We start from the raw sequence: 27,716 nt of genomic DNA on the forward strand, positions 1-27,716 counted from the left end.
AGAGCAATAGAGGAAGAGCAAGAGAGACAGACATTTGCTGGGTCACTCCCTAAATGGGAGGGGCTAGGCCAGGATGGAGCCAGGAACTCCATCCAGGTCTTCCATGGATTTGGGCCATCTTCCACTGCTTTCCCAGGTGCATTATCAGGGAATCAGATTGAAAATAGAGCATCCAGGATTCGAACCAGCACTCATATGGGATGCCAGTGTTGCAGTGGTGGCTAAACCTGCTGAGCCATGACGTTGGCCTCTGTGCTACACATTTTCCATGAATTTATTGAAGGCCCATCATATGCATGGATTTAAAATTTTGTATCCACATAAACTATCATTTCCATGACTTTGAAGTGTATTTGTATGGTAAGAATCAGTTTTTCCAGTTTGAGTTTCTTATGGATTAAAATTTAGAATGTCTCCCCAGAAAAAGAATGGGCACTCTGTTTATGATTTCTCAAGGTAAAGTTTACTTTACACTGTAATAATTATGTTCACCTCCCACATTTACCTACTTTCCATAAGAATCCATGAATTGTGCTTTCCAATGCTTAGGAGAAAAAGTTACATATATCTCCCCTATTTTGAAAGATCCCGCCCTTTTATGATTCTTGCATTGTTTAGGTGTCAACAGCAGCCAAGATTATTCTTTCTACAAGCAATGGTATCCCTAGAGGTTCTTGGACTCGTGGCAAATTGGCCGTTGTTTTCATCCCTACTTTCCCCAACCTTCCTAGTCACAGTCATCATCAGATTTACTTAGGCAGGAAGCCCTACTACAGCCACAAAGCTGATAATGAGAGCACTGTACAGTCAGATTATTTTCATGTTGGGATAATTCTATTATCGAGTTCTTTCCACAATGTGAAAGGTTTCATAGAGCACAGAACACAGGTCTCACAAGAACATGTCTCTTAGGAAACTGAGTCCATGAAGATGCTGTGGTCCCCAGCCTTCCTTCTGCCACTGGGAAGGGAATGCCCATCAGTCCAGTGGGTAAGAGTCCAGCATCCCTTTCCCCTTTTACCAAGCCACTATTGTAAGTTCAGTGGATTTTAAACAGAAAACGGTGAAATTTCCATGATAATTTTTGTTGTTTTTCCTATTTTCCCTCAGATCCTGCTGTAAAACAGAGCCTGCTCAACAATGCCAACTCTCCTATTTTGGTTTTGCTGTCAGGGGAGGATAACACAGGAAAGGACATTTGGACACAGTTGCTTTCAAGTAGCAGTTTTGATTTTGATTTTGAATCTGTGCAATACACATTTTGGATCCTCATCCCATCCCTAAGCATCCATTCTGAATCTTTTAATTTCTCCACTGCTTAAATATTTTATAAATATGTATTATTTTTATAATCATAAAAATCCATTAAGGTATCTTAAAACTTCTGTTAGAAATCTGTTGGCATCAAAGTACACGTCACTTGTCTCTCCAAGCCATCATTATAAACAGATGTGGCAATATTAAATATTACAGAATACTGAGGGAACCCTTAGACATTTAATGGAAAACTTCATGAGCAAAATGGAACTGAACTGCCTTGATTTTTGCCATCACTGTGTCCACATGTACTATCTTACCCTGAGTGAGGTCTGACAATATTACATTTTCTTTTCCTGAGAGATAGTAAACAGAATATTGGTGGGAAAATATAGAACAGAGAACAAGGGACATTACTGCCCTAGAGTATAATATTTAGCCATTCAAATAAGGTTAGCGAGATTATGAAGACCATTAAAAGTAAGGGGGCAGGCATTGTGGTATGGTAGGTTAAATTACTGCTTGGAACCCCTGCATCCCATATTGAAGTGCCTGGTTGGAGTCCTGGCAATGCTGTGCTTCCTGTCTGGCTTTCTGTGAATGAGTCTGGGGAGCAGGTGATGGCCCAAGTAATTGGGTTCCTGCCTTCCACATGGGAAACCCGGATGGAGCTCCTGGCTCCTGGCTCTGTCCTAGCCCAGGTCCAGCTGTTGTGGGAATGAACTAGTGGATGGAAGCTCTCTCGATCTCTACTCTTATTCTCTCTGCCTTTCAAATAAATAAGCCTTTACCAAACATAAGTAAGCATATCTATTCTCCAAATTTTCAAATGGAAAACATAATGTTCCATTTTAAGGTACATTAATTAGAGGTGAATGAGCTAGATAATAACTTTTATTTCTTACAGAATGAGTTGTAGACTATTTAAAATAGAAATAAATTTTATAGAATCAGCTGACACTTTTCTTAGACTGATGGATGATTTCTGAACAAGTGACCTAATGACTTCTGGATATATTTTGTGTATGTGTCAGAAAGTTAAGCCAGAAGCAACAGCTTACATAATATGGTAATATAAATGAGAAGTTCAATGCTTTGTTTTAGACTATGTCAAAGTGTTCCCACGCAGGATGCACCTTTGTCAAAATAGGTACTCACTGAACACCTAATCAAGCTCAAAAACCCATTAAGGACAATGATGAACAAAGTGCTTAATAAGCATAATGAAAACACAGCCTTGAGTCACAGTGAGGTAACCCCCACCTTTCCATTCTTTTCTGGTTTGATTTTCAGGGGCATATATGTTTGAGGAGAAACTCAAAGTGTATACTGAGCCTCCTAGGAAAACTACATAACAAAAAGGGGGTGAAGAAGGCAACTTAAGACAACAGCAAGAGGGGTTGTGTGTGTGTGTGTGTGTGTGGTTGACGGCAGCAGCAGCTACAGCTTCCCCTCTGTAGGCTGGTGGAATAACACCCACCTTCCTAGCTTGCTGTAGTAGGCTTGCTGTAGTAGGTGACGTCTCTTAATCCACAAGAGGCCAGTATTTTTGTGTCCCCTCTTCCCTTTGAATAGTGAAGAATGCTTAAAAAATGCTGAGTGGTTTCCCCATATTTACCTGCAAGACTGCATAAGACCAGAAAGGCTTTGAAAGAACCCAGCATCCTTTTTCTCCTTTAGATAATCTAGCATTTTCTGTAAGGAAGACACATTTTAAATGGAAAAGCAATGAGTACCATGCTACAAGTGCTGACCCTCCTGATCCTGATGGAGAAATGACAAATCCCCAGGCACACTGGGTCCGACCCAGAGCTAAACTACTCCCGGCTTAAACCTTACGTTGGCCTTAACCCTACCCCCATTTAGGGAATCGGAATCTCTCAGGGTGGACCCTGTTTACTGTGTACAGGCCCACTAGTATTTCTGCTAGGGCAGTAGAATGGGTTTTTGATGTTCATGAATTTATTGTTTGAAGTCTCTCCTGTTTGGGAATAAGCACCAGGACCATGATATAGTAACATTTAATGTTGCTGCCGGTGCTTTGAGTTTCTCACGGAGGAGCAAGGAGCTTAGCCAGTCATGAGCCTCACTGAGAAGTCAGTCTTTCTATCACACTGAGACTTCTGTTTCCTGTGTTCTCTGTTACTGGGCAGGCTAGAACTCTGTTTGACATAGTATGAATTTTATTGATTAAAAAAAAAAAGGCCTTGCAAGACAGTCACCTAATAGATGGCAGTGGAAAAGAGAAGCAAGGGGTGACTTAAAAATGAAATTCTTAATGAGAGAGTGGTTTGGTGTGAATTGGAAAAATCACGTGTAATCGTGGTACTTAGGGATCTGAGACCTGGGGCGTAACCCTCATGAATGCTTAGGGTCTGTGTGAAATGGTATTTTCCTGTGCACACAGACGCCTTGAGCCATTGCCTGGAGTTCCTGGAACACCCCCGTGCATTCCTGTCATCTGCAGCCAGTTCCAATCCAAATAACTCACTGAATAATAAACATGAGCCAGGCACTCCAGTGCATGTTTTGGCTGTTGTCTCACTAAGCTACATGATGATGGGGCTTTCATGGCATCCTCGGCTGCTACGCCCTTTATGGCCTTTTCCAGAGCAGCCCGGCAGTCCAGCAATCAGCATACAGTTGTTCAATAAGTGAATGAATGAATGGCAGGTGTAGGAGGTCATGGAGCCCACACAGCCGCTGAGGTGTCTTCTCAGAGTACTAAGCTCATAAGTGAAAGGGCTGAAATAGAAACCTCAGGTTTAGGGAACTTCCTCTAGAGTCAATGTCCACAGAAATGCTCTACTGATGACAAAAGGAAATGTTTTTTTCCTTAACCCCAGGTAGCACCTCTTTATTAACTACACATGTGCATGTAGACACTCCTCCTGGTTTTGTCTCTGCTCCCAGCTAGTCTGATATAATTGGCCACAAAATACAAACAGCAGCAAAGTGATTCGTGGTGACCCCCCCTTAGTGTAACAGTCAACACCTCACCCCCAAAGCATGACAGCTTTCAAATAGAAACACCCCAGGAGCTCTGCAGCCTCATTACCTGTTGCACACCGGCGTTGCCTCCGTTCAGAATGGCGATGCCCAGCTTCAGGGTCTCAACCACCATGGGGCTCATCTCACCTGCCACGGTGAAGATTTGATTGAATCACCACAAAACAGCTGGTGACTTGCACCTGCGGGGCTCTAGCGCGACTTGTGAATAATGCCTTTCTGCCATGGCATGCTATCTGTGGCAGCTACACAGGCCATCCAGAAAGTGGGGCAGTCACCTTTGCTGGCACTTATCATCTGAAGGACCATCTCGGCGGCACCGCGCTCATGCAGCCGAGCCTGCTGATAGAGGGTTTTCTGCTTCTCCATCTCTTTCTCCTAGAAAAACAAAGTGCAGGGAAAGATCTCCTCTTCCTCACCGCTGCCACTTCCACCCCGTCCCTGTCACCTGCTGGAGGACTCATTGTGGTGAGGTAAGTTTAGAGACAATCTTTGGTTGACTAATGAAGGTAATACACATTATTTAGGATAAAGCAGACCTCTGAAGTTTATTCATGGACATTCTCAGCTTTCCAAAACTGTCTTTGCAGAATTCACTCATACTTTGATGATGCATTTGTACTTTTTTAACAGTAGTAACTCAGTCTTTTGCCCTCTGATACTATATTTATGGGAAGCAACTCAAAATTAAAACAGGTTTGTTTCCAATGTCCTAGCATACAGGGAACCTTCTGAGGGGTCAACTTGAGTCTCTCTCTGAATGCAGGAAGTGCCTGCTCATCTTGAATTCTTAGAACACAGTCAGTAGGTACTTTGTACCAGACATGCTAGAGAATCAAAGCTCTCCAGAACTGTACTTGTATCCACTCACTTCTGCTGTGTACAGTCTGTAAAGGAGTGTAAGTAACCTAATGTTCTTTTTTTTTTTTTTTTTGACAGGCAGAGTGGACAGTGAGAGAGAGAGACAGAGAGAAAGGTCTTCCTTTTGCCGTTGGTTCACCCTCTAATGGCCGCCGCGGCCTGCGTGCTGCGGCCGGCGCACCGCGCTGATCCGATGGCAGGAGCCAGGTGCTTCTCCTGGTCTCCCATGGGGTGCAGGGCCCAAGCACTTGGGCCATCCTCCACTGCACTCCCTGGCCACAGCAGAGAGCTGGCCTGGAAGAGGGGCAACCGGGACAGAATCCGGCGCCCCGACCAGGACTAGAACCTGGTGTGCCGGCGCCGCAAGGCAGAGGATTAGCCTAGTGAACCGTGGCACCGGCCCCTAATGTTCTTTTTAAAAAACATTTTCTAATATTCTTTCATCTTGGGGGTCTTAGGGTCCTGTGTGCCCTTGAAATCAAAATCGCTATCTATGGGCATTTACAGAATAGTAGTGCAAAAACCATCCCAGTGTCTTTCCTGGTTCTGATGTTTCAATTTTTCGGATGTCTGAATTTGTCCTTCTATGGCCCGTTCCTACAGTGCTTGGGCAGAAGCAGAGATTTCCCCACAAGAGCAAGCTTAGTGGGGTGGTTTGCTGACTGCCATGCTGCCTGCTGCCTTTTGTTAGGCAGACGGACAGACCAAAGGACCACAGCCAAACGCTGTGCCTTCTCAAGGCAGAATTGCCATGACTAGGTGGGTGAGCCACACGGGCTAACATCAGCATCCACCTCTGAAGGCCCAGCCTGCTGGCCTTGTTTTTAATCTGAGAGAAAGCTTACTTCAAATGTCTTCTCCTTGTCTTCTTCTTCTTCATCCTCACCACTCTGACAACTCTGGATTCCACGGAGCAGGAAAAGGAGAAAACAGACAACCAAATTTATGGTGAGTCTGTCTAATAAATACAACTATTTCACTTTGCAAGGGTAGGAGACAGGACACAACTTATAGGCACGTAGTGCTTTGTAAAGCTAGGAACGTTGTGATCACTGCAGGGCCACATTCTACTTCAAACTCTGTCTTTGCAGTTATCAAGGGATTCTGATATGAGAGACAGGAACACAAAGATCAGAAAAGCAATTGGGACCTAACTGGTTCAACCGCAGACCTGCAGTCTTCTCTCCCTACTAATGCCATGATATCAGGAGGAGTCAAGAATGCAGGCCACTGTCCTTTCCAGACACAGCACTGAGGGAATGGCAATGGGATGGGGACACCTAAGATGGGGATCCTAAAGGTGCAGCTAAAGGAACAGGTGCTCCTGTACCACAAAATACTCCCTCACTGCCTGGGAGTCTCCCCTCATTCACCATTCCTCTGTCGGACACTCCTCCAATTATCCTGCCTTTTCTAGGACACTGGACACTGGAGTCTTCCTCCAGTTTCTAATCCTGTTTCCTTCACCTGCAGCTGTGTTTGAGTGGTTTTACATGTCTGGAATAGTGACTGAAAATACAAAGTCTATATGCCCAAGCCTCACTTAGCTGGCTTTACGACTGACATGTGAACCCAGCCACTGGCACGCAGTGTTTCTGCAAAGTTTGAGGTTTCCTTGGAAGGATGGTGGAGTGGTTTACCAATGTTATTCTTATGGCACATGACTTGTGTGACACCTGCAATCTATTTCATGACATAGCCTTCCTATACACCTAACAGTTTCCATTGCCTGAACAGGTTGAAGGGAAGGCAGATAGAGATAGGCAGAAAATCCAGGTGTACCTTGGCCATCATGCTGGAGTAAGAAGTGTACAGAGGGTCATCTTCCAATTTGCTGCAAAGAACAGAGGAAATATTTAGCAAGTTAATTTGAAGATCTCATAGAAAAGACTAAGGGCCATAGAAATCCCAGATCAAATGCTACTTAGTCAGTTCCCTCCCCTGCACTGATTCTTTGAAAGCAGCATAAAACCTGAATCTGCTTTGGCTTGGGATGGAATTCCAGGATGCAGGTTATATTTGCAAGCTGTTTTAATCTTCAGACTCAGTGTCTGGCATTATAAAGAGAAGGCTGCAGCTTGATGTAGTTTCTTGATGATGAACAACAGGACAGGTCAAGTCTTGTTTCCCTTCCACCCACTGCCATGTGTGCAAAGAAGGTCAGGGTGCCCAGGAGCAGGAGGGTGCTCAGGTGGTGCTAACCTCCTCTCAGTGAGAGCATTGCGGCTGAAATGGAGAATGATCTGATGCAACGGGTCTGGTTGCTTTTCCATCTCTTCCTCCTCCTCCTCTTCCACCTTTGGAGATTTCTACACAAACCAACACAGACAGGTTTTAGGCGTGGATTTCAGCACGGCCACACAACTGCATGCCAACAAAGAGAAGGCCAAGCGCAAGGCACGGAGTGAGTCAGACTGAAAGCACAAAAAAGAAACCACCACATCATATGTTTGTTTCAGGATAGAAGCCCTGAAGATGCAGGGGTCGGGATGTGTGTATTTCCATATATGTCTTTTTCCAGCCAATCAAAGAAACATTCCAGTTTTAGGCTAAAATGAAATAAAAGAAAAAGCAAAAGGCTGGCCATAGGGGGAGAGCTGCAGAGCCCAGTCAGCAGAATTCTCATGCAAGCTCTGGGCACCTGAGTTCAGGAGGGACCCCCTGGAGAGTCACCTGAGAGACAGAGTCTCTCTGGCCAACATCTGCGATTGCTCTTGGAGAGCTGGGCTGGAGATAGGGGTAGGGCAAGAGTTAAACACCTTGGAGGCCACTGGGTGTGATGCTACTCTAGAGTCAACCAAACAAAACATATCTGCTAGCCTTGCCCCAGATTCTAAAAATCCTCATTGTTTCCCAGAGCTGCTGTCCTGGAGTTGTAAGCCTTGCTTATCTCCTTTTATTAAGTCTCTTATTGATGTCCTTTTCCAGAAAAGGACACAGCAGCTGATGCCAGAGGTGAAAGTGAATTTTCTAACAGTGGCAGAACCAACAGGATGGACCATATTTGGTAAATTGCTGAGAACTACACAGATTGTCTGAGTGGTTTGGAATAAGTGGATGGCCAAATCAATGCTCCTGGTTTATTTCACCTAATCAAGAAACTGGAAAACCAAGGTGATTTCTTTCTCACTGACAGAAAAATATGGGAACAATCAAGGACACAAAGACCAGTGGGGGACCAGTATTGCAGTATAGCGGGTAAAGCCACCGCCTGCAGTGCCGGCATCCCATATGGGTGCTGGTTCAAGTCCTGGCTGCTCCACTTCTAATTCAGCTTTCTGCTATGGCCTGGGAAAGCAGAAGTTGGCCCAAGTCCTTGGGCCCCTGGACCTGTGTTGGAGACCCAGAAGAAGCTCCTGATTTCTGGCTGGCTTCTGACAGAACAGCTCTGGGGAGTGAACCAGCAGATGAAAGATTCTCTCTCTGCCTCTGCCTTTCGAATAAATAAATAATAAATCTTAAAAAAAGATCAATGGAAGACATACAGGGGAGAAAAGCTTAAAAGAAAAAAAAAGTAAGAGAAAAAGAAACAGGGTGATAGGGAAAGGCAGAAAGAGAAAGAAAGGTTCAAAAGAGTGGCTAATGTTGAGAAGAAATGATTAGAGAAAAAATATATATGGGAGGAGAAAAAAGAACCAGGTGCTGGCCAAGGGAGAGGGGGTTTATTTTCTTTGTGAGCCAGAATGAGGCTCTGTGGTGCCCGTGCAATTAACTTTGCCCTCTTGCCTGTCGTTTTAGGTGGTTTTACAGCATTACGTTTGTTAGAATCAGGACATGCCAAATTTCCTGAAGGGTCAAATACAGAAAAGTGAGATGCAGGAAAGGAGTTTATTTAGATGTATCTTCCCCAATGCAGAATTATTGATTAGAAATGTGGGTCTCAGCTGAGGTGGGTGGCCTCCTGCAACCAATGGTGCTCAAAACTTAACTTAGCATGAACTCCCCATGACATGGCTGTATATTTCCAGAAATTAGTTGTTAATGATGGCGATGATGAGGATGATGGCAACAGTACTAGCACCTCCAAGGGAAAATTCATCCTCTGGCTTTCATGACCATTAGCAGGGCCTCCCCTGAGAATTTATGTCGTTAGTTCCTTTCTAATTTATACAGTCGAAACTTTGTGACTGTTTATCAGTTAACACACACACACACATATGCACACGAATACAAATGTCAAGTTCATTTGCACCCAAATCTGCTCCCAGTTGAGTCAGTACTTACAGCCAAATCCTGTACTAGTTTCTCTTCAAAGGAATATTCCTCTGTTTCTATCCAAAATCTCTGATAGCCATGGAGGAAGAGGTTAATAGAGCGGTGCCTGAGCGGAAGGGGTGAGAGTGAGGTCAAGAGGGGTCTGTGAAACTCATTATTTTAGTTTGGGTGGTTAAATGGTTTAGTAAGCAGGACAGGCTTTTGTACAATTCTTATCTTCTGATTGGTCAGGGCAGTCAGTAGCACACCAATAGCATTCATTCCAAGGAATGTGAAAGTCCTAACGTGGTGATTTCTGAATATTGGAGAACCTTGTGAAAATAACAATGATTTGTTCAAGATGTGCAATGACCCTTATCCTAACTTGGTCTCACAGGGTCTTGATAACATTTCCCCTCTAATGAGAACTACTTCCCCAGGATAAGGAGCCACCCTGAGGTATTTGCTTCCAAAGACCAGTTATTCCTTTGAGTTGGTCTCCTGTAATGCAATCTGAGTCACACTGATAGTCAGCAGCATGGTGTGAGATATGCTGAAAACACTGAAGTGTGGCTTCTCTTCATTCTCTAAGCAACCACACTTGCAAGGTGCTCTAGGCCTTTGCTTAGCAAGGTTAGGCTTGGGCATGTTTTGTCATCAGCATATCTTCAGCGTGCTGCATCTAGCAACACTGAATAAATCGACAGAAGCCGCTAGCTATAGCCAGATTGACTTCTGGGGATATTGACCACTGAATATCAGCTAAGTATTTACCAAATGAGAGGAAAGAGAGAGAGGACAGGAGAAAAAGGACAATACTGGAGTTATTAAGAGCTAAATATGGTTTTGATAGAACATAGCCCTTTCCATCTTCCTTTAAAATCTGACCAATCAGAGTTCTTTTTTAAAAAAAATTGTACAAATTTGTGTTTTTATGGGAACATTAAATCATGGTCAAGAAAGGAGGAGTGTGCAGAGAATGAACAGGTCTCTCCACAGGTTACATTACCATTAAAATGGGTATAAGCCTGTCATACTGAGTTTTTTCATTAACCTTTTCCAGCCAAACCCGTTGAAAGGTGCTCAGGAAGAAATTGTTAATTTTGTGTCTGGAGAAAAGCATACAGGTTTTCTTTTAAAAACTAACATCAAAGAAACAGTTTCCACACATTAAAATAAATCCCTTTAGCCCTTTAGTTTGGAAAAATCCATGCAACTTGGACCGTCACAAGATGAGGATAGGAGTGGTCGCCACCATCAGTTTCTTAGTGAGTTAGTTGTTGCTATTGTTATGAAGTCTACTTGCAGTCCACCATGCTAGACAGAACACCCAGAACAATCCTCATAACACAAGAGTCAGGGATGGCCACATGTTTCATCAAGGACACAGTGAATTCCTGGACTTTCTCTTACTCATACAATTCTCATACAAAAACTCATATGACTGAAGGAGTAGCCTGGGTACTAACATTTTCACTGGATTTAGAAATTAATGTTTATTTTTGAGAGATGTCATTTCTGCCCAGCTGGCTTGGCCCTGGAGACATGTGCTTGGTTAGATCTGAGCTCTTCTGGAGGTCATGTTAGCACAGTTTCAGGGAGGGATCTCAGCCAGCGAGAAGAACAAATGCTTATGGTGTTTCAATACTTCTAAAAACAAACAAAAATCCAATGCATTTTTCCCTTTTTACTGGACTACATATTTCACTTTTCTACTAGGATTTTAATTTTCTGCTTTTTTAATTCATGAATTCGGTTGGAGCCTAATTCCCTTGCAAAGACAGGGATTTCTTTTTTCAAGAGCAAGTATTCATCTCAGAAGACTTGATTCTCAATAATTTCAAAGACCCTAATTAGGAAAGCTCAGTTGGCCAGCTGGCTCAGGATAGGGTTACAGGACACTCTGGACAAATGATGGCAAAGTAAAATGTCAAGTATAGGAATGGTACTTTATCTGATATTCCAAAGAAATACATTTACATGGGATTCAGAATATACTTGTCCAAGTCAGTTTACTTTCCCTAACCAGGGGAGACTGTTCCCAGTGATGTGAAAGTTGATGTAGTGGAGACTGATATTCAATCAGCAGCTTTGCTTATTGATCACAGAACTTCTTCCATCCTGCGATCAGTCTGGGGTTGGAAATGTTGCCTACAGCCAAAGACACTGAGTCCATCTCAGTGCTCAATGGTGGCCGAGTCTGCCACTGAGACTCTTTCCTTTGTTGAAACAGGATGTGTCACATCCTTTTCAAAAAAGCCTTTGTGGATGTTTGCTTCAAAGGATGGACTTACACACTAGGTATGGGCATTGTGCTCCAAAGTAACCTTTGTTTCATCTTGATGGGATGCTGTGCTAAAAGATCTCAAGTTATGTTTCTGCATCTGCCACAGGAATAGTGATGTTAGTTTCAAGTGTCTGTGTAGAGAAATACTGTGTGACTTGTTGGTGGAATTTGGGGTAAAATGTTTTAGAAAACAGTCCCACTTTCCCAGAAGCCTTTATCTCCTCACAGTGAATCCCACCTTAGCAAAAGTAGACAGCCTCCACATACTTACTTGGCCAACTTACGGTGCAAAATGAACAGGCACGGGGCCCTAGGGAATCTTACTTAATTTTAATTTTTGTGCTTACCTCATGGCTTAGCAGGCCATTGTGCTATGAAGATGACAATGCCTCCATGGGTCAAAGAGTCCAATTTTTATTTCTTAGATCAAGAATGAAAGGGCCAGAAGATAGCATAGGAGAATACCTTAATTCCCATTACTGGCTCCTAAGCCAGAAGCAAATGACAGAATACTGACCTGGGAAGGTTATAGAGAGGGGCCATCCTGAAACAGGCCACCACTGCCCGTTTCCGTTGCTTTGACAATAGTTTGTGCCAGACGGCCTTCTTGGATCTCAAAGGCTGTTCTACCTGAGAAGAAATCACATGGATAGGTACCTATTAGGCTGATCTGGGGGCAGAAGACAGCTACCTGTGCCCCAGACTTCTTAACCATGAAAGAATATTGACTTCTAAATTATGGTTGGCAAAATATACCTAGCAGTAGATGGTTCAGTTTGTGAACATCTTAGGGTTTCTCTCTTTGCCTACTGCTTTTGCCATTGATTGCTTAATAGCAGCTTTGCAAATGGCAGGGTGCTTATATGGGTCATTTGAATTCATGGTGAGAACTTGTAAAATACTAGGAACGGAAAGAACTAAGGGAGGGTCTACTACCATAAGGCAAACAAGGGACATTAGGGATGATCTTTGCCCCTTGTTTCCTCAGTCTTGTGAAGGAAGCTTTAACTGAGAGATGAGTGGAGAGGATTGTATTCCTCACGGAGGTTCCTCACCTGTTCCAGGTGGAAGACAGCTGCTGAAATTCTCTGCACACGCTCCACAGTCTTTTCTGGATTGGAAGGCTCTTCACTTTTCAGAACATCCTTGTAGAGATTCAGTTGCCATTTTACAGCTGGGTCATCAGACTGAAAATTGAAACACACTGTGAGATGAGCAATTTCCTGTACCACCTGGACTGAAAGGGACTTTTACTCCTACCAAGCTTTCATAGCAATCAAGACTCTTATGTGTTGCTTGTCTATCATTTTCTCAGATATTGTCTTCTGGAACATTAAAAATGTTATAGAGGAACTAACCTCAATGTCTTTTAACTCTCTGGTCACAGTTTCTATCCCTGTATCTCTGTGCTACATTTTGGATGATTTCCTTAAAATAGCCTTCTAATTCATAAATTCTCTTTTCAGCTATATCTAGTTTATTTTTTAACTCATTGAGTTTTTGACTATAATTTCATTTTTATAATCACAATGAATTCTTTAAAAATTTAATTTATACAAGTTTCAGGCCATAGCAGGGAGATGGATGGGAAGAGGAGCATTCGGGACTAGAATTGGTGCCCTTATGGGATGCTGGTGCTGCAGGCATAGGTTTAGCCCACTATGCTACAGCGCCAACTCCCTGAATTCTTTTTAAAAACTCATCTTTTCTTCTCCTCTAAATAATAACATCTAATTATTGCCTTTTGGATTCCACTGTTCTTTTTATCTCTTTAAATTTTCAAACTTTATTTATGTTTAAGTCCCTTTCTAGTGTTTCTTATGCTTAAAGCTTTCTCTTTCTTACATTTATTGGCCATCTAATGCTAGTTCATTTCTTTTTTTTTAAATTTTTTTAATTTAGTAAATACAAATTTCCAAAGTACAGTTTATGGATAACAATGGCTCCCCCCCCAACATTTTCCCTCCCATTTGCACCCCTCCCATCTCCCGCTCCCTCTCCCCTTCCATTCACATCAAGATTCATTTTCAATTATCTTTATATACAGAAGATCAATTCAGTATATATTAAGTAAAGATTTCATCAGTTTGCACCCACACAGAAACACAAAGTGTAAAATACTGTTTCAGTACTAGTTATAGCATTACTTCACATTGAACAACACATTAAGGACAGCTCCCACATGAGGAGTAAGTACACAATGACTCCTGTTGTTGACTTAACAATTTGACACTCTTGTTTATGGCGTCAGTAATCTCCCTAGGCTCTAGTCATGAGTTGCCAAGGCTATGGAAGCCTTTTGAGTTCGCCAACTTCGATCTTATTCCGACAGGGTCATAGTCAAAGTGGAAGTTCTCTCCTCCCTTCAGAGAAAGGTACCTCCTTCTTTGATGGCCCCATTCTTTCTACTGGGATCTCACTCGCAGAGATCTTTCATTTAGGTCTTCTGTTTTTTTTTTTTTTTTTTTTTTTTTTTTTTTTCCAGAGTGTCTTGGCTTTCCATGCCCAAAATACTCTCATGGGCTCTTCAGCCATATCTGAATGCCTTAAGGGCTGATTATGAGGCCAGAGTGCTATTTAGGACATCTGCCATTCTATGAGTCTGCTGTGTATCCCGCTTCCCATGATGGATCGTTCTCTCCCTTTTTTTATTCTATCAGTTAGTATTAGCAGACACTAGTCTTGTTTGTGTGATCCCTTTGACTCTTAGACCTATCAGTGTGATCAATTGTGAACTGAAATTGATCACTTGGACTAGTGAGATGGCATTGGTACATACCACTTTGATGGGATTGAATTGGAATCCCCTGGCACGTTCCTAACTCCACCATTTGGGGCAAGTCCAATTGAGCATGTCCCAAATTGTACATTTCTTTATGTGCTTTGTAATATTTTTTGTATGAGTTTGTCTTTAGGAGGAGTCTTATTTTTTGGCATCTCAGCTTGTATTTCAGGAGCTGAAGAGTCTCCAAGTGATTTTATAGCTATCTCTTCAGGAGACTTATGGCTTTCACAGGTCCAAAGCTAATTTTATGCAAGTTTCCTGTTCTGCATTTATGCACAGTATGTGTCATTAAGTCCCAAATGCCTCTTCCTTTAAGGTTATTAAAAACTCTTGGGCCATCAAAGAAGGAGGTACCTTTCTCTGAAGGGAGGAGAGAACTTCCACTTTGACTATGACCCTGTCGGAATAAGATCGAAGTTGGCGAACTCAAAAGGCTTCCATAGCCTTGGCAACTCATGACTAGAGCCTAGGGAGATTACTGACGCCATAAACAAGAGTGTCAAATTGTTAAGTCAACAACAGGAGTCATTGTGTACTTACTCCTCATGTGGGAGCTGTCCTTAATGTGTTGTTCAATGTGAAGTAATGCTATAACTAGTACTGAAACAGTATTTTACACTTTGTGTTTCTGTGTGGGTGCAAACTGATGAAATCTTTACTTAATATATACTGAATTGATCTTCTGTATATAAAGATAATTGAAAATGAATCTTGATGTGAATGGAAGGGGAGAGGGAGCGGGAGATGGGAGGGGTGTAAGTGGGAGGGAAAATGTTGGGGTGGGGGAGCCATTGTAATCCATTAACTGTACTTTGAAAATTTATATTTACTAACTAAAAAATAAATAAAAAAATAAATAAAAACTCTTGCCCCAAGATACATATATGGTCTGGAAAAACTATGAATTCTCCCTAAATCAAGTAAACTAAGCAGAGGGGTGGAGTCGGCAGCCAAAGGAGAGCCTGGTGAGTTCTGTGTCTTCTTGCAGCATCACCTTTTCTTGCAAGTGCAAGTTATTCCGCAGATGTTCCTTGACCTCTTCATCTGTGTCCCTCTGTAGAAACAGAGATTACATTTTATCCCTTGGGATCACTGTGGAAATGTGAAGTGGGGTGCAGAGATGGATTGTTGGGATATTTATTAGAAGAAGAAAAATCACAGATATTTGTTCAAAGGGTACACACTGACTCCCAAACCAGCTTTAAGGGTGAGGGTGTGCACCTCCATACGCCTTGGTTTCTGTTTATCTCTTCCTCCCCCTGGCCTACCTCACCCCAAGAAGGAGGGACCCCGGGCCCATCACTCCCATCACTGATATCACATGCTCAGTCCAACGACAGGGCAGCTTACGTAGCTGTATCGGGATTTGGCAAGGGAGATCAGCTCCTGGTCGCCTGGAGTGCACATATTCAAGCCGATGGGCAGCATTTTCTTGAGTGCAGCCACGATGAGGGAGGTCTGGATGGAATACAGGTCTCCCCTCCGCTTTGTCTTCTTCCGCTCCTGGTCCTGTCCTCCAGACTAGGAGATGATGTTGAAATAAAGAGAGGGGCTCAGTGACCCTCTGAAATGAACTGCCTCAACTCAGAGCAGCCTGCTGCCTTGTGGCCCTGCCATACAGGACAGCCCTCACTACATTTCAAAGGACAGTAGAGGCAGTGTGTTAAAGGTAAGCTAGATGGCCACAAAATACTAGTTCTAATGCTGAGTATTTTTATGCACACACACACAGAACCACATAACTAGACACACATCACAGACATCTACAGTCTTCACTCATTCACTTCTGGACCAAATGGCCAAGTAAACTGGTCTTTTGCAAAAAGAAGAAACTGATAACTGACAAAATCACCTAAGAAAAGAACAGGGAATTCTAGTGCTGGGGAATGAGTAAAACTTTGAAAAACATCTACTGCAGAAAGATTTGCCTGTGTTTCTAGGGCTGAGCAGGGTCCTGGAGTACCAGCATCCCATGTGGCCCTGCCACCATGAGGCAATGCAGGTGGATGTATTCCATAGTGAATCCTCTGGCCAGCAAAACCCAAACATTGCCTGTCATTTATATGTACAAGTTTCAGGGGCCCTTATGCTCCATGCTTCAAAACACCAGGTCAGCCTCTCGGATGGCAGTGGGAGGGGCAAGACTGAGTGAGTCCTGTCACTAGTGAGCACTTTCTAGCTTCCTCGCAGGTTCTGTCATTGGTGTGGATTCTAAAGGTTTTCTATCTCAGAGCAAAACTCATTTATAGTCTAAATTACCTTTGAAAATGCCTCTGACCATCCACATGGGACAGAATCTGCTTAAATGTATATAAACTGGGTGGTAAATGGATGTACAGATGTAAAATGCAAATGGTAACACACAGGACACAACTGAATAAACAGGCTTGAAATGTAACCATGTGGATCAGATTATTTCCTGCTCACTTTCTATTTGATCTGGCCAACTCTTATGTTGTTCTAATCATAAATGATGCCTACAAGATGAGACTCCAATGTGCCTGCTACTTACACAACATTTCTAATCCTCTCAGCAACCTTGAATATTATCAAGTCAGTTTTATAAATGAGAATATGATGCTCAGGAAATGTAAGTAATGTTCCCAAGGCCACACAGAACTACAGTGTCTGAGCCAAACTCCAGAGGCAAGTCTGTCTCACCAGGGCTCCATTTTCCTTTTCTAAGAACTACATATGGACTGGTTCCTGCACCTCTGTACCTGTATTCTCTACCACATCCCTAGAGCAAAGGGCTTGGGACAATGGTAGCAGACACACATTAAGATCAGAAAGACAAAATTTTCCACAGAACAACCTATAGGGGTAACAAGAAAGTTGTCCCAGGGTTTACTCTACCATATACATATTTCATGCAAAAACTCATGGCTGACTGTTGAATTCTAACTCTTGAGTTTAGTCCCTGGAGGATTCCCCTTGAATCATGGGAGCCTTGTACAAGAGGCAGAACACATGTATAGTGTCAAAGGGCTGGAGTTACTAACAGAAACTAGGACTCTGACCCTGGGTGGCACTGCAGAGGGACAAGTCTCTAAGGCTCACTAGCCCTGCCAGTCATCCCATCTCTGTGTGTGCTTTGGCTGCCAAATGAGAGGGCAGCTGGGGGATGGAGCAGAGACAGCAAGGAGACCTCAGTTAGGGCGAGGCTTGGTTGGCTTCCCCGGCTTCCCCTCTCCAAGGGTGGGTAGGCCTACATTCATTCTTTTGACAGGCAGTTGTCTCCCCTGTCGCAGGCCTGGGGACCTCCAGATGGGACAAATCCATCCTGTACCACCCCCATGGTGATCACAGTGCAGAGGGGGCCAGAGCCCGGCACCTCTAATACTAGGACAGAAAAGACACGTCATGCATTTGACCTGTACCTTTACTTGCATGGCCTGTGTGGAAAGACAAAAGAAAAGAAACAAGGAGAAGAGTCAGTCAGTAAAAGCAGGGCTCTAAAGCAAATGTACCACATGTTAGTCACAGCTTCTTAGCCCCAGTTTCTCAGCCAGCACCAGAAACTCAACCGTTCTGCAAGTCAGTTGAGCATGGCATGGAGAGCAAGTGAGAGGTTAGGATGGAGGTTAGTTTGATCACAAGGCCCTACATCCAGGCCAAGCAACCCATCCCAGGGGAGAAGTCCACTCTGAGACCACCCTTCTAGAGGGTATGGCACTGAGGCTTGACCTGGGGTAGTCTTCAGTTCTGTTCACTAGGATGAATTCATTAATTTCAAGTCATTCCCCCCATGACCAGGGTGGGCTACAGACAATATGTCCCATAACCAAATACATGGATTTTCTTTCTTCCTCCTACCTACCACATAATTGACCCTAGCAGATCTGTGGTTATAGAAAGAAAAGGGAGAGCGGAGCTAAGGGGCTTATACTTCTGCTAAAAGATTTGCCTTAAAACAAGTTCTCTAGGAATAGTTAAGGTTATTCAGGATCACCCACAATGCAAAGGATGAAGGTTTTTTTCTTCTAATTCTGTGATCTTAGTTCAAAGGCTCCTATGGGTAACAGATTCTTCCCATGTTGCTAGGATTAGTTAACTCATTGCAATTCTCCTAATTTCAATTTCTATACCTTCAAAATAATACCATATTTCTACACTTAAGTAAAAAATTATCACCATTAGTTTATGACAAAAGTTGATTTTATATATAAACCTTAAAGCAAAAATACTTTTAAGGGATAAAGGAGTTTGAGGAGGACACACCACATATTGGTGTTTTGCACAGATGGGGCAGGGAACATTCTATCAATTCATGAACAAAGGCAAATCGTACCACTGGAAGTTCATATGCCATTTGAGAGGGAAAAGTGGAGACAAGTCAACTCAACATTAAAATTACAGGAAAAGGAGATTTCCTGGAAAGTTGTCTGAGAAAGAAGAGGGAAGGAAGGAAGGAGCTGGAAGAAAGGGAGAGATGGAGCAGGGTGCGGAAGAGAGAGGGAGAAAAGAGAAGGGAAAAGAGAGAGGGTGAGGGAGAGAGCAAGGGAAGGGAAGAGAGACAAGGAGGGGGAATGGGGAGAGACATGGAGTGGGAAAGAAGGAGTGAGCAAGAGAAGTAAGAGAAGGGAGGAGGAGTAGCACAGGGAACGAGAGGATAGAGAGAGGGATAAGGTGGTGGGGAGACACACAGAGAGAGGACATGGCCAATGCAGAGTGTACATGTGCATGTCTATTAGTGTGAGAGAGGGGCCAAGGCAGAGTGTACATGTACATGTGTATGAGTGTGTGAGAGGGGTCAATGCAGAGTGTACATGTGCATGTGTATGAGTGTGTGAGAGGGGTCAATGCAGAGTGTACATGTGCATGTGTATGAGTGTGTGAGAGGGGCCAAGGCAGAGTGTACATGTACATGTGTATGAGTGTGTGAGAGGGACCAATGCAGAGTGTACATGTACATGTGTATGAGTGTGTGAGAGGGGCCAATGCAGAGTGTGCATGTACATGTGCATGTGTATGAGTGTGCGAGAGGGGCCAAGGCAGAGTGTACATGTACATGTGTATGAGTGTGAGAGAGGGGCCAATGAAGAGTGTACATGTGCATGTGTATGAGTGTGCGAGAGGGGCCAATGCGGAGTGTACATGTGTATGAGTGTGCAAGAGGGCCAATGCAGAGTGTACATGTACATGTGTATGAGTGTGAGAGAGGGGCCAATGCAGAGTGTACATGTGCATGTGTATGAGTGTGTGAGAGGGGTCAATGCAGAGTGTACATGTGCATGTGTATGAGTGTGTGAGAGGGGCCAATGCAGAGTGTACATGTGCATGTGTATGAGTGTGCGAGAGGGGCCAAGGCAGAGTGTACATGTACATGTGTATGAGTGTGTGAGAGGGGCCAAGGCGGAGTGTACATGTACATGTGTATGAGTGTGTGAGATGGGCCAATGCAGAGTGTACATGTGCATGTGTATGAGTGTGCGAGAGGGGCCAATGCAGAGTGTACATGTGCATGTGTATGAGTGTGCGAGAGGGGCCAAGGCAGAGTGTACATGTACATGTGTATGAGTGTGTGAGATGGGCCAATGCAGAGTGTACATGTGCATGTGTATGAGTGTGCGAGAGGGGCCAATGCAGAGTGTACATGTACATGTGTATGAGTGTGTGAGAGGGGCCAAGGCAGAGTGTGCATGTACATGTGTATGAGTGTGCGAGAGGGGCCAATGCAGAGTGTACATGTGCATGTGTATGAGTGTGTGAGAGGGGCCAATGCAGAGTGTACATGTGCATGTGTATGAGTGTGTGAGAGGGGCCAATGCAGAGTGTACATGTACATGTGTATGAGTGTGTGAGAGGGGCCAATGCAGAGTGTACATGTGCATGTGTATGAGTGTGTGAGAGGGGCCAATGCAGAGTGTACATGTGCATGTGTATGAGTGTGTGAGAGGGGCCAATGCAGAGTGTACATGTGCATGTGTATGAGTGTGTGAGAGGGGCCAATGCAGAGTGTACATGTACATGTGTATGAGTGTGTGAGAGGGGCCAATGCAGAGTGTGCATGTACATGTGCATGTGTATGAGTGTGCGAGAGGGGCCAAGGCAGAGTGTACATGTACATGTGTATGAGTGTGAGAGAGGGGCCAATGAAGAGTGTACATGTGCATGTGTATGAGTGTGCGAGAGGGGCCAAGGCGGAGTGTACATGTACATGTGTATGAGTGTGTGAGAGGGGCCAATGCAGAGTGTACATGTGCATGTGTATGAGTGTGTGAGAGGGGCCAATGCAGAGTGTACATGTGCATGTGTATGAGTGTGCGAGAGGGGCCAATGCAGAGTGTACATGTACATGTGCATGTCTATGAGTGTGCAAGAGGGGCAATGCAGAGTGTACATGTGCATGTGTATGAGTGTGTGAGAGGGGCCAATGCAGAGTGTACATGTGCATGTGTATGAGTGTGCGAGAGGGGCCAAGGCAGAGTGTACATGTGCATGTGTATGAGTGTGTGAGATGGGCCAAGGCAGAGTGGACATGTGCATGTGTATGAGTGTGCGAGAGGGGCCAATGCAGAGTGTACAGTGCACGTCTATGAGTGTGAGAGAGGTCAATGCAGAGTGTACATGTACATGTGCATGTGTATGAGTGTGTGAGAGGGGCCAATGCAGAGTGTACATGTGCATGTGTATAAGTGAGAGAGAGGGGCCAATGCAGAGTGTACATGTGTATGAGTGTGAGAGAGGGGCCAATGCGGAGTGTACATGTGTATGAGTGTGAGAGAGGGGCCAATGCAGAGTGTACATGTGCATGTGTATGAGTGTGCGACAGGGGCCAATGCAGAGTGTACATGTGCATGTGTATGAGTGTGCAAGAGGGGCCAATGCAGAGTGTACATGTGCATGTGTATGAGTGTGCGAGAGGGGCCAATGCAGAGTGTACATGTGCATGTGTATGAGTGTGCGAGAGGGGCAATGTAGAGTGTACATGTGCATGTGTATGAGTGTGCGAGAGGGGCCAATGCAGAGTGTACATGTGCATGTGTATGAGTGTGAGTGGAGAAAGTGTAAGAGAACTAGCAAGCATGACCGAGCACAAATGCAAGAATAAAGGAAATGAAAACAGGAGAAAAGAAGTGAGGTAAAGAATCAAAGAGAAAAAAAAATGAGAAAGAGAGGCAAATGGGGCCACAAGAAAGCTTGCACATTAGGTTGTATATGTCCTTGGAAAAACTGTCTTCTAAAATAACTCCTGTCCTTTTTCAACCCACAGAAATCATACTCCATGGGGGTGAAGTGGCTTTAAACCATGAGGCATTCTAATATTTCCCTGCATCACAACTCTTTTTATTTCACTGTTTATAATAACCTTGGCCAAGAAACTGGCATTTCTTGGGCTAAACGTGTTCTAACTTACCATTCCCCTCCGAGGAAGATGCTGGCATTTTTCCAGAAAACAAAACAAGTTTAAAAACAAAACAAAATATACTTGCTCAGCTTACTTACAATTAGCTTAATATATATTTGCGAACTGGTGTTATATAAACAAAATATACAATGAGTTCTCCAAAATAAAATCTGCATTAGCTGCCAGAAAAATAAGTTGAGCTGACCTTCAATTCATCAAGTATGAATGGTGTGGCCCACTGTATATTTTCCATTCACAATGGCATGTGCAGTGTGTGTGGCATGCAGCATTCACGTACACATCTTCCACAAAGGCTGCCATGGGCACTGAGGCCAATTTCCTTTATACAACACCAGAATTCAAGTAAGAGTGGAGGTAAAGGCAAGCACAGGTGACAGATGACTACTCAGATCAGGTAGTAGAGAGAACAGAAGATTGCAGGGAAGCCAAGGCCATGGGGATTATATTGCTGACAAAGAAGAACACCACTCCTCTGGCTCTTCAGCATGTAGTTCCGTATTTAAAAAATAACAGAAGTGTTTGTGATTCATTGTTTATGGGAACATGGCATCTCTCTGTGCGAAACAGTGTACTGCATTTATCAAATATCTTTCTAAGCTAGAGATATTGCTAAAAACTGACTTTTAATCAGAGTATCTTAGAGCTGCAGAAAGTCAGGGAGTAAGTTCAATTTCATTCCATAGATTGATAAATTAGAGTGCAGTGGAGTGAGTGATGCAAAGGCTGGGCCAAGGGTAGGATTGAGCTTCCTTTGAGTTTCCAGCCAATGTTCTACTATCCTGTGTCCCGGAACAATGTGAAAACTTATCACCTTGAGGAGCACTGCACATACTATTTAGCATGTAGGGGGTCCCCTCACATCCATTACATTGTAACTTTGACCCTATTCCATGTGAGTCAAAAAGAACTGTCTTACAGCATCAATGGAAAAAACATTAGAGTTTGCATCTGCAGACTAACCTTACCAAAGAAAGAAGATGCCCAGATCCTGAACATGACCAGGCTCTGACAATGCAAGCACTTCCGTTTCCTTATTCAATCATGTGAATGAACCAAGTATCCGGTTATTTTGTTAGCAGGTGAGTTTTGAATGTCATTTTCTGTCACCTTATCTCTTTCCAAAAGAAAACCAAGGACTCTGAGTATCCATTCCTCACCAGAGGGCTGAGGTATCTTTGCCATTTCTGCTCATCTGTGTTTCTAATCCTTGTTATCACAGTCACTTCCATTGCTTTGCTGCCATCCCTTGAAAATCACAAAAGATGCTAACCAATTCAGCCCTGAGCCAGCAAATCTACCTGAAGCTGAAGATAGCTTGGAAACTGCCTAGGATTTGCTGACCCTATAATACATGAGTCAAAGGAGAGTTTGTGATGGCTATAGAAGACTGAAGAGGAAGTTCAGATAAGCTCAGTATCCTAGGGAGATGGAGTCTGAAAAACCCTACCTTATGTAACCTCACGCAAGCTGCAGCTGTGGTTACTAAAAGGGTGAATAATTTTTGAAAAATCAAACAAAAGTGTCCAAAGCACAAAAGGATCCACCATAAGGGTCCTTGGCAGTCAAGATTCCCATTGAAAGTCTTTCTGCTTTTCATACGTGCAATTTTGTTGGTTAAACTTTGTGAAGCAGTGCATATTAAAAAAGTGTATAGTCAGGTATACTTGGAGTATATCTTAAATTCTCCAGTCAATTTTTGAACACTGGGAGGTATTAGTATCAACACATCCAAAAGATGGAAGAGATGGAAAGTTCAGAGTCATTGTCATTGACTAGAGCTAGTCACACTCTAGTGGAGCTGTGGGTGCTGAAGTTTTCATTTTCAGTATAACAACGCCCCTTGTCTGTAGCTCTATATACACAGGTTATCCATCCCAAGTGGTTATTTGGAAATATGCCCGAGGAAGGTATTCACTACAAAGCTATGATTCTCATCTTTCCAGAACTGACTTTGACTTCTCCACCATGCATATTCCACCTTCATGTTCCTCAAGGGCAGCACTGCACCAGCAATGAAAGAGATATACATCTCAGGCATTACAGGTCAGTTACACTTGACATATACCTCAACCATTGCGGAGAAACATTTCTCAGAGTCGAGGCTAAGCCATAATTGCTGGTAACAAAACTTCACATTTAAGTAGGTTTTGCTTTGCTGTGTACACCTGAGAGTTCTTTCCAATCAAAATAATAAAGCCTCATTGTGCAGAGCTGTCTCAGGAGGAGCTAGGAGGCCAATGTCTACCTCTGTAGTCCTGCTACACTCCACCCTATAGGTTACTCTGTTTTCAGACAGATGTCTGTTATGCCCCTTTTCAAACATTCCTGGAGAGAGATGGAGAAGTATTTGGCTTTCTGAACGCAACTGTCATGGAAAATAAAACGGAAGGCATTAGGAGGTCAACACAGCTGAAATAAAGCAAGTATTGAGTGTTCCAGATAGGAGGGAACCAAGCATAATGTTAGAGTATTTGTGCTATTGAAATCTTCAAAGCAAGGTCATTTCCTCTTAGCTAATCCAAAGGTGGCTGCAGGCGTATGTATTTCTGTAGTTCCACTACACAGGAGGTAGTTCTATTTCAAAACCACCAACTTTGTTTTGGAGACCTCTCAAATGCCTTAGGCAAGGCTTGGAACTTCAACTGTCTACATACAAGCAGCTCTTTATTCACAGAATGTGATGACCATGCTTATTTTAGAGCGTTTTTTTTCTGGATCATTCTCAAAGAAACGACAGTAGAGACTGTGGATTATGTGGTCTGCCCTAAGTGTACTCAGTGCTAATTTTTAAAACATATAAAACAGATACAAGTCATGGGTGAGGACAACATTGGAGAGTTTTTGGAGTTGATTTCTAAGGACTTACTTTTGACATCTTGCTTTTGCTGTCTCCAGTTAAAAATGCCAAGTTATTAATTTCATTCTGAATCACAAAATTTTGTTCTTCCCTCTTGAAGTTCTAAACAGGGAGAAATAGAAAAGAAAATATTACAAAAATGTTTCCCAAGGTGTATACCTTTCTCAGCCAAGCTAAATCCAGGGCACAAATCTATCCTTACATGTGATTTACACCACAGGATGAAGACCTCTGCCACCATGCGGAAGAGTTGGTCAGAATCCCCATCAGGGCTTTTGAGCCAGTTGGATCTGGATTGAAAAGTGAATGAATAGAGACATGAAACTCAGTAAGGATTAAAATCTTCATAAAAATTATGTGTACATTCAGATAAAACTGAATTTCCTTCTGAAGGCAATCAGCAGAGTGTAGGTGTTAATATACTCCTGTCGCTCCCCCTCTTCGCGGAGGAACGACACAGGACCCTGCGCTGTTCTTTTGTCTGCTCGGCCCTCCCCGGGTTTGCTGCTGGTTCTTCCCGGGTTGGCTGCCGTCCCTCCACCTCCGTGGAAGGGCGGGCCCCCCTGCCACTTTCCCCACTTCCACGGGGGAGCGGCACACCGCCGGCCAGCTCTCTCGGGGGCTGCACAGGTGTTCCTCAGATGTTTCTAGTGCATGTTGTCTCTCTCCTCCTTTATAGTCCTCTTCCACCAATCCCAACTCTGCTACCCACACGCCGAGTACACTGCTCTCCTGCAATCAGGAGCAGGATCAGCTCCTGCAGGTCATCACTCAAGTTGGTGAGAGGCAGCTGCGTAGAAGCTGTTTACTCCTCTCCCAGCGCCATATTGTGGGAGAGCAGATGCATAGAATAAGTCTTAATTCCAGTAACAGTCTAGTCCGAGTTGCTCCCCACAACTTCTTTACACTTAGAGGCATATACTTGGGAGCATTTTTGAAGGACCTTCAATAACGCATTTTACTGAAGAATTCAAGGGTGATCTCAGCAAATAGATGTCAGAAGTTAAATTTTAAAATTATCAAGTGTGGATTTTATTTCTTCTTTAAACTGATAAGTTGATTAAAGCTTAAATTCTACATTTTAGGACAGGCTGGCTCTGATACTTAGGCCACCAAAACAAGGGAAGTCTTGTTTACTATGACATCTAATCCCGTATTTGACACATTGTGGTTAAGCCTCTGAAATTTTGAGCACTGTAAATAGTTCACCCCACCCCACCCTTCTCTCAAAGCCAGTTTTATGAATGGGATTTTTTTTTTTGACAGGCAGAGTGGACAGTGAAAGAGAGAGACAGAGAGAAATGTTTTCCTTTTGCCGTTGGTTCACCCTCCAATGGCCGCCGCACCGCGCTGATCTGAAGGCAGGAGCCAGGTGCTTCTCCTGGTCTCCCATGGGGTGCAGGGCCCAAGCACTTGGGCCATCCTCCACTGCACTCCCTGGCCGTAGCAGAGAGCTGGCCTGGAAAAGGGGCAACTGGGACAGAATCCGGCGCCCCGACTGGGACTAGAACCCGGTGTGCCGGCGCCGCAAGGCAGAGGATTAGCCTATTGAGCCATGGCGCCGGCCATGCATGGAATTTTTAAGACAGTACATTTTCCACTATGATTTGAAGCATATGAGTAGAGACCAAATATTTCCCATGTCCTCTCAAATGGTTTGAAAATTCCCTATAGATAGGTATTACTCATCTTGTAAAATAGTTTTAAAAACTAGCCTACATTGAGAATTTTTTTTTTTTTGACAGGCAGAGTGGATAGTGAGAGAGAGAGACAGAGAGAGAAAGGTCTTCCTTTACCGTTGGTTCACCCTCCAATGGCCGCTGTGGCCGGCGCACCGCGCTGATCCAATGGCAGGAGCCAGGAGCCAGGTGCTTTTCCTGGTCTCCCATGGGGTGCAGGGCCCAAGCACCTGGGCCATCCTCCACTGCACTCCCTGGCCACAGCAGAGGGCTGGCCTGGAAGAGGGGCAACTGGGACAGAATGCGGCGCCCCGACCGGGACTAGAACCCGGTGTGCCGGCGCCGCTAGGTGGAGGATTAGCCTAGTGAGCTGCGGCGCCGGCCCTACATTGAGAAATTTTACAGTAGCAGCAAGATTACACTGCAATAGAATACAGTCATTTTCTATAAGTTGTCTTGCCCCTCAACGTTTTATACATTTTATTTTTTAAGATTTTATTTATTTATTTGAGAGGTAGAGTTACAGACAGTGAGAGGGAGAGACAGAGAGAAAGGTCTTCTATCCACTGGTCCACTCCCTAAATGGCTGCAATGGCTGGACCTGAGTTGGAGCCAGGAGCCCTGACATGGGTGCAGGAGTCCAAGCACTTGGGCCATCTTCTATTGCTTTCCCAGGCCAGAGCAAAGAGCTGGAATGGAAGAGCAGTAGCTGGGACTAGAATAGGTGCCCATATGGGATGCCGATGCCGCAGGTGGAGGATTAACCTGTCTTGCACATTTTAATTAAATTATGTTTTTAAAGGGTTGGGTCAGTTGCCACTTTTGAATACTTACAGAGTAACTTAAAGGTTATTCTGCTACTTAACACTTCTGACACCAACTGTGTCACATTAAGCAATACTTCAACCCCCCAGAAAGAAACCAACTGGAAGTTCTGTAATTTAATTTTGATGCCATCTGGAATTAGTGCACAAGTTAAAGGTTCCGTTCCAGAAGACTGTTGCCAAATTTCAGATGCCAGTTCCAAGTCTCATGTTGTACTTCTGATCAACTGGCTATAAATCAAGGATCATGTAACTCCTTGAGTCCAATAATTTACTAGACTAGCTCACAGAACTCAGGGAAATACATGAATTACTATTTACAGTATGTTATAAATCATACAACTGAGGGACAATCAAATGGAAGAGACATGTAGGGGAAGGTATGGGGAAGAAGCAGGGAGCCTCTGTGCACAGCCCAGGTGTGCAACCCTCCCAATACCTCCAAGTGTTACCAACATGGAAGATCTCCCAAGTCCATGACTAAGGGTTTAGGATGATTGGTTAAACCATAGCCATCAATTATTAAACTCAATATCTAGTCTCTCCTCCTAGGAAGTTGATGGACAGGAAGAGTGTGAGGCTGGAAGTTTC

General features: G+C 43.8%; 1 protein-coding gene across 8 annotated transcripts in view; it reads right to left on the bottom strand.

Annotated features, from left to right (window-relative positions):
* RYR3 (ryanodine receptor 3) overlaps positions 1-27,716 on the bottom strand; it is a 598,353-nt gene that overhangs the window by 34,742 nt on the left and 535,895 nt on the right. For 7 of the 8 annotated variants that reach the window (XM_070053266.1, XM_070053265.1, XM_070053267.1 and 4 more), the window contains 13 exons: positions 24,825-24,912; positions 24,632-24,724; positions 15,744-15,914; positions 15,388-15,447; positions 12,664-12,795; positions 12,126-12,238; positions 9,352-9,448; positions 7,330-7,436; positions 6,910-6,961; positions 5,973-6,026; positions 4,545-4,644; positions 4,316-4,395; positions 2,876-2,952 (listed from right to left, as the gene is read on the bottom strand). In XM_070053266.1, coding sequence (XP_069909367.1) covers positions 2,876-2,952; positions 4,316-4,395; positions 4,545-4,644; positions 5,973-6,026; positions 6,910-6,961; positions 7,330-7,436; positions 9,352-9,448; positions 12,126-12,238; positions 12,664-12,795; positions 15,388-15,447; positions 15,744-15,914; positions 24,632-24,724; positions 24,825-24,912 — 1,224 coding nt within the window. 8 annotated transcript variants of the gene reach the window in all.

The sequence above is a fragment of the Oryctolagus cuniculus genome, chromosome 12, assembly GCF_964237555.1.
Source record: "Oryctolagus cuniculus chromosome 12, mOryCun1.1, whole genome shotgun sequence".
NCBI lineage: Eukaryota > Metazoa > Chordata > Mammalia > Lagomorpha > Leporidae > Oryctolagus > Oryctolagus cuniculus.